The sequence below is a fragment of the Lotus japonicus genome, chromosome 6 (genome assembly GCF_012489685.1).
Source record: "Lotus japonicus ecotype B-129 chromosome 6, LjGifu_v1.2".
Lineage (NCBI taxonomy): Eukaryota > Viridiplantae > Streptophyta > Magnoliopsida > Fabales > Fabaceae > Lotus > Lotus japonicus.
Window position 1 is genome coordinate 59,341,082 of NC_080046.1, and position 6,445 is coordinate 59,347,526.

Consider the following 6,445-nt stretch of genomic DNA (forward strand, 5'->3'; position numbering starts at 1 on the left):
TAATATTGCATCAGAAATATTTTGGCTACCTGAGACTTTGACTTGTTGGGGCGAATAGGTGAGTTTTTCTTTCCATTTTTCAACAATTGAAATTTCTAGCAGAATACATCATGGCTAGAATTGAACAGACACATTTATTAGAAGGCTTTGAATAATTGGGCCATCTAACGTATAAGCCCATTGAACTCTTGTGTTGGATTGCAACGCAAGAAAACTTCTTTGACTAAAATATAAACAGAATTTAACTTCCAAAAACAGAGGAAAGAAAACTTTTCAGCTTACCATGCATGACTTTGAAATTTTGGCTAGTTGACCGTAAACATTTAAAACAAGTATTTTTCTTGACTGTGTTGTGATCATCAAAACATGTTCTTATTTATCTTAATTTTTTTATCCGATACTTATTTTTTGAACAATTTTCAAACTAGTTTAGTTGACTAATCAATCTTCAGTTGTTCAAAGTGGCTTGCTTGATTCATTGAGATGCCTTTACTTTGTAGCTAACATATTTTCCGTAACTTTTCAGCTATCAGATCAGAGCCAAGAGGACAATGAGACAAAACTAGCTTCAAACGTGCATCTTATAGTAATCACTACGAAATTGAAGAAAATCTCAATTGGCATTGTAGGGACAAGACATGAATCACATGCTGTGCTCAAATTATGATAATGTGTTGTTCTATTTTCTAGCTCTTACAATTTAAGGTATTCTTACCAGCCTGTATCATTCACATTGGGGTCCTTCTTATTCTTGTTCTTTTATGATAAGGTGAGATTTGAATGTAGAACCTCATCTAAATTGCTCAACCTTTCACTACTAATCCAATTTTAGTGGCTCAATCACATGAAGAGTTTATTTTGTTTTTTTTTTCAAAGTTACACTGACAATGTGAGATAAAATATTTAACAAATTAGGGTTGTCTAAATGACCCATGAGAAAGTTTGGGTTAAATAACACATTGAAGCTAAGTGAGTTAGAATTTCTATATTTTATTTATTAATTTATTTATAAAAAATCTTATTGGTCCATTGAGTTGTGGGTTAGTAGTAATTAACCCACATGGGTCATTTAGACAACCCCTTTAAAATTATAAAATAAATTAATGTAAGTTTAAATATAAAATTATATAATTATGAAAAAATTGACATTAGTTACTAAAATACTATAATTAACTGAATTATATAGTATTTAATATAAACAATTATTTATATATGTTAAATAAATCCTCAATATAGTATACGAAGACATGTGGACATTGAAAGGAAAATAGACGAGTTACCCTTTAAAGGAGTTGGTCAAGCGGAGCAAGACAAAGTCCCGTCGTACTTGACAGTTAGTGTGTTTGAGCCTCTGCACATCCCCTTAAAACAAAGTTAAAAGGAAAAAAAATTAAAGTGCCCTCGGAACTTAAGCCATTTTCCCCGCCCACCTTAGATTAAGTCACCAACCTCTCAGCCTAAATTTTGAGTAAAAAAAGCTACAATGTATGGAAGTTCATTGATTGAATGGGGCATACAAGGACATGGAAGTTCATTGAATGAATGGGACATACAAGGAAAAGCTGTCTACCTTCTGGATGGAATTGTCACAACATGGACAAAGGATTATTACAGTAGGACAATATTTGAAAGGAATAATGGCATTTAGATTTCCAAAGTTTAGGACCACATTGCTTGTCGTATTTGGTTCGGTATTGCTACCACACATGACTGATACTGCTAACTGCTAAGAAACGTCTTCATCAGAATATTTTGGCTTCTAATCTCAGACAATTAACAATAATTTGTTTATAGAGTTCCCAGAGTATGTTACATGTAGCTTAATTAAAGAGAACCCTGATGATGATTACATTATTTTTCTTTGGCCTAAAATGCTTCTAAGAATTTTACTCAAACAGGTTCTGAATTCTGATGATGAAAAATCACGGTAGAGAAGATTAGAAGTGTTTTTGGTGGATGAGCAATATGAAACTAAACAAATACTGAAACAAGGAAAGCAATAACATCTCCACTCCTTACCTAGGGAGGAAAATATCCCCACATGTCCACAAAATCAAAGTTCTAACAATGACAAGTGATAAAAATGCACTAGAGACATTATAGAATAAAATCATGAAACAATTAATTTACATGATAGATGATAATATGAATAACGTGAATGGAAACCTAACTTCAAATAAACAAACCCAGTATATATTTTCAAAAGTAATTATAAGCAAAAAAGGTAACCAGCAAACGGGATTTGTTATCTATCTATACTACAAAAGACAAAGTCATGATGCCATAGTAATATCTTCTCTCAGGTAATCACAAGATGAAATAACGAGATAAAAGGGGATCCGATAAAAGGTCACGACCCACGGAGAATGGTGCTCATTTTTGGAATCCACGAGTGGCAGAAAGGACTATTATGAGGATCAGTGCTATCAAAATTCCCAGTACAATCAGCTTTATCTTCATGTTTTGCAGCCACATTTTCCGTCTGATTGAGGTTCCAGAAGTTCTGAAATCTTGTGCCTGAGAAAATATTTCTTTCCTCAAAATTGGCAAAATACAAATCCATGCTTCCATAATCCAAAATTAGAAATGAAAAAAGTGACTGAAAACATGTGGATTTATAAGACATATTATTTTTGTTTTAGCAGGTAGAGAGAGGAGAGCGAGGATGTGGAATGGAAGAACTTATTAAGAGACTCAAATATGCCATCAAATACAAATAATGTGCACACTGCAAGAGATAATTATGACTCGGGTGTAAAATGAAAGGAAAATCCAACATATGATAGTTTTTTCTTAAAATCATAAGATTAAATATAAATTTACTTTGACCCCACACCCACACACACATACATAATTCTTTAATATTAAAAGTGGATGTAAGTAGTAGGTCCAAGAGTAATAATTTGAAATGCACTACTTAGTATCCACTTCAAAAATAGTCAACCAACTCCATTCTAAGCATAGATAAGCTGTAAAAAATATAGTAACTAACCTGGTGATGAAGGTTCTCAGTCTTGTCCACCAAAAGCTCTATCTTTTCACCCCTGTCCAGAACCTACATCAAATAGTTAACATGTCAATATAACCAGATTAAATTAAATATCCTTATGCATTTAGACATGTTAATCCAATTAAAGGGGTAGCACACACTTCAATAGGGAAAGAGAGAGATAGAGTATATGAGCATAAGGCATGAAACTCCTGTTCAGTGGAGTGGCCAGGATCCCAGTGCTAAGCACAATATAGGAAAACATAACGCAAGAAATTCCTGGTGCAGCCACACACCCCACTATTGTACACTATTAAGTGGGTTTTCGGATTAGCATAATCTGAAAAATAACTGCTTTCTGCGCAATTTTTTGGGAGCCTTTTAAGAAAATCATTCTATCTCTAAAATTAAGCTGAAGCAAATATACCATGACTACTCTGATTAAAATAGTGTTATTACTATTAGCTAGTCTCAAAGATATGTGGGGCGGTCTGAACATTAACAGTATCTCTACTCCAACAAATGCCCTTCATTACTAGTAAAACATCAACCACAAAGGAGACATGAATGTGCGTAGAATGTTCTCTTACCCAATTCTGTAGTGTACATGAAAACAGGCCATTCATGACCCAGAAAGACGGTATAGAAAGAATAGCAAAGCCACTTTTTCCATCTAGACTAAGATTCTAAGAACACAAACTCAGTTGCTCATAAGCTTTCTCACAATCAAACTCTAGACTAGGCAGGATTTTGTTTTCCATCTACCTTCAGTGTTGTTGGGCTCTTCCAATCGAAACTATAATAGATACTTAAAACCTGAACATAAAACATGATGGGAAATGGGTTCCATCTGAAAAGGGGAATGGAGAACTTATTGGGTTCTATGTTTTACCAATCTATGCAACTTAGCTACTCTAAGATCAACAACCATTTTCATTATCTTTCCAGTTTGCCGTCACATATATGAAAATTAATATCTGAATGTGGTTATGCCAGATCATCAATTGACATGCCTAAGCTGGACTTGTAGTTATATCAAATGTTTCACAAGCACAGTGCAAGAATTTCATAAAATATAAACTGAAATAATTTGAAGTTCTAAATGTTTCAGAGATTTAATATGTTCTGTTGTCTACATTTTTTGGGAATCAATATCACATTAATATTTTCTCTTGGCAAAAATGGCTCTTGTAGTTAATTACACTATTTGATATTTCAGTTTCTGTCGCAACACCCTCTTAAATAAATGCATCTAAGTAGATTATCTATACCTTTTCTATATTCTCCATCATGACACCTTTAACTTCAGAAACCTGAGCTTTCACCTTTGCAAGCTTGCTTATCTCTTCAGGATGATCAACACAGTACTGCATATGTTCCTTCAATTTTGGCCTGTGTAAAGAGGATGACACATTAGCCAAACCCAAAATACTAGAAACCCACCAGCTTAAACTTTATAGAACAGAAGCTTCATACCCAAATTCCTTGTTAAGGCTGTTGGCAGGAGCAGTGGCAGCCTTTCCATCACCATATTTTGACACAAAATCATCCTTGACACGCTCTAGAAAAGCCATGGGCACCTGCCTTCCAACTGATTCGTCCGCAACAATACAATATGCTAAAAAAATTACAGAAGTCAGACATTTCTGAAGGCTAACCTCAGCATAATAAGTATCAGTTGACAAAATTAGGAGCTATAGACAATAGAAAAAACAGTAATGCTGGAATATTAGTTAAGCTAGCAACGCATATTGTTACCCCTACCATTCAAGTACATTCTTAAAGTTAAAGTAGCACATATAGATGTTACTCTCTTGTTTCTTTAATCTTTTCATAAGTTTTATACATTGAAATTCCTGTATATCAGTAAACTCTGAGAGGTCCAAATCAATGTTGGCCTCGAACCCTCAAAACAAATTAAAAAGCTTCAAAATACATTATAAGAAATGGCTTTGTCTCCCATGGACCAAGAAAAATCTAGTTCACGAGTTAAAAGGGGCTTCTCCGCAAATCAATTTAGGCACATAAGGAGCATATTGTAAACAACATGAACTAAATTTAGTAGTAAAATCATGTTAATGGGTGGACCAGTTTTTAACATGTCAACGATAGAATTGTCCACAAGAAATCATACAAACTAATTTTGCCACGGAACAAAAAACCAAGATAGATGATCCAGGAACCCAATTAGTATAGGTGACCAAATACGTAACTTAACCGGCATTAAGAAGATCACCAAATAACTAACATTAACATGAAGCCTTGATCCCATGTATAGGTCCATTTCAGCTTTTAGCATTCAAAATTTCAAATATTAAGCATAAGAAACTAAGCCAGTCATCATATGCTAGAATAAGACTTTGCTTCCACCAATCCAAGCAGATTATATAGCTTAAAAATACAAGTAACCGGAAATGCCAAACATTTTTGATAAAAAAAAGGGGATAAAAGCACACATTGATAATTGATTGATAACTTAAGGAATAATTTAAATGGTCTTGGACTAGCATCAGTTTCCAAATAAAATTTCATGGCATGAATAGAAATGCTAGTTTTCTGCTTCAAAATGAAATCAACAAAAAAATGAGAAAAAAATCTAGGGTTTAACACCAGCCTACCTACACATACAAAACACAACAATGTAACAAGTGCTATGAGCAAATACATAGACAAAGCTTCAACGAAAATACCCTATGAAGTCACATTTTAAGAATAGCAAAGCAAAGGAGTTAGATCTCAATGGGGAACAACATACTGTAGCCATTGTCGACGAGGAAGTTGAAGGTGTGAGCATCGCAGTTGTAGGTGAACTTGTTGCTGGTGGAAGGAAGCTTCTGAAGGCACTGAAACGCGATGGAGTTGAAGTTACCGCTGAATTCAGTGAACTCGGCGAGGATGACGGTGCCGCGAGAAACGAAGGCGTAGATCAGTGGCTTCTGGTTCTGGTTTTGGTTTGGTGGCCCCATCGGAGTTTGTTGCGGTTGCGGTTGCTGCTGCGAGATCTGGGAACAGTTGAAGGTTTCGCTGAAGAAATTGAAATCGAAATTGAAATGGAACTCTGTTTCTCTCTCTACTGGGTTTTCTAGAGAGAGAAAGGAAGAAGAGTGAAGAGAAAGGGTTTTGAAAAAGCGTTGAGTTGAGTGTGATTAGAAGATTCCCAAATCGAGATCGTGATTTGAAATTGAAACTTTAACACCCGGGTTTAACGTGTGTTTTAAGTTTCCGATTTGAAAACTGTGGGCCATAAGATTATTGTTGTCCGTTGATTATATTTGTTGTGCTAATTGGACGGTTGGGATGAATCGAGTAACTGTTGTGTTTATTTGCAATCCAGTCCTTGTCTTTTACCAATGTTCAATAGCCTAATGCTTTTGTTTGGCTTGGGAGAGAAGTAGAGAAGAGGGAAAGAGATAAAAGAAAAGATGAGTAAAGTGAAAGATGAGAGGAAGAAGGTGG

The 6,445-nt window shown here is 34.8% G+C and overlaps 1 protein-coding gene across 1 annotated transcript; it reads right to left on the reverse strand.

The window, feature by feature from the left end:
* Positions 1–2,075: 2,075 nt before the first annotated feature.
* Positions 2,076–6,155, reverse strand: LOC130723821 (vesicle-associated membrane protein 721-like). The gene is made up of 5 exons (XM_057574956.1): positions 5,745–6,155; positions 4,466–4,607; positions 4,261–4,381; positions 2,993–3,055; positions 2,076–2,517 (listed from the first exon to the last, which is right to left on the reverse strand). The coding sequence occupies exons 1-5, from the start codon at positions 5,953–5,955 to the stop codon at positions 2,374–2,376; spliced, it is 681 nt and encodes a 226-aa protein (XP_057430939.1). The 5' UTR covers positions 5,956–6,155; the 3' UTR covers positions 2,076–2,373.
* Positions 6,156–6,445: the final 290 nt, after the last annotated feature.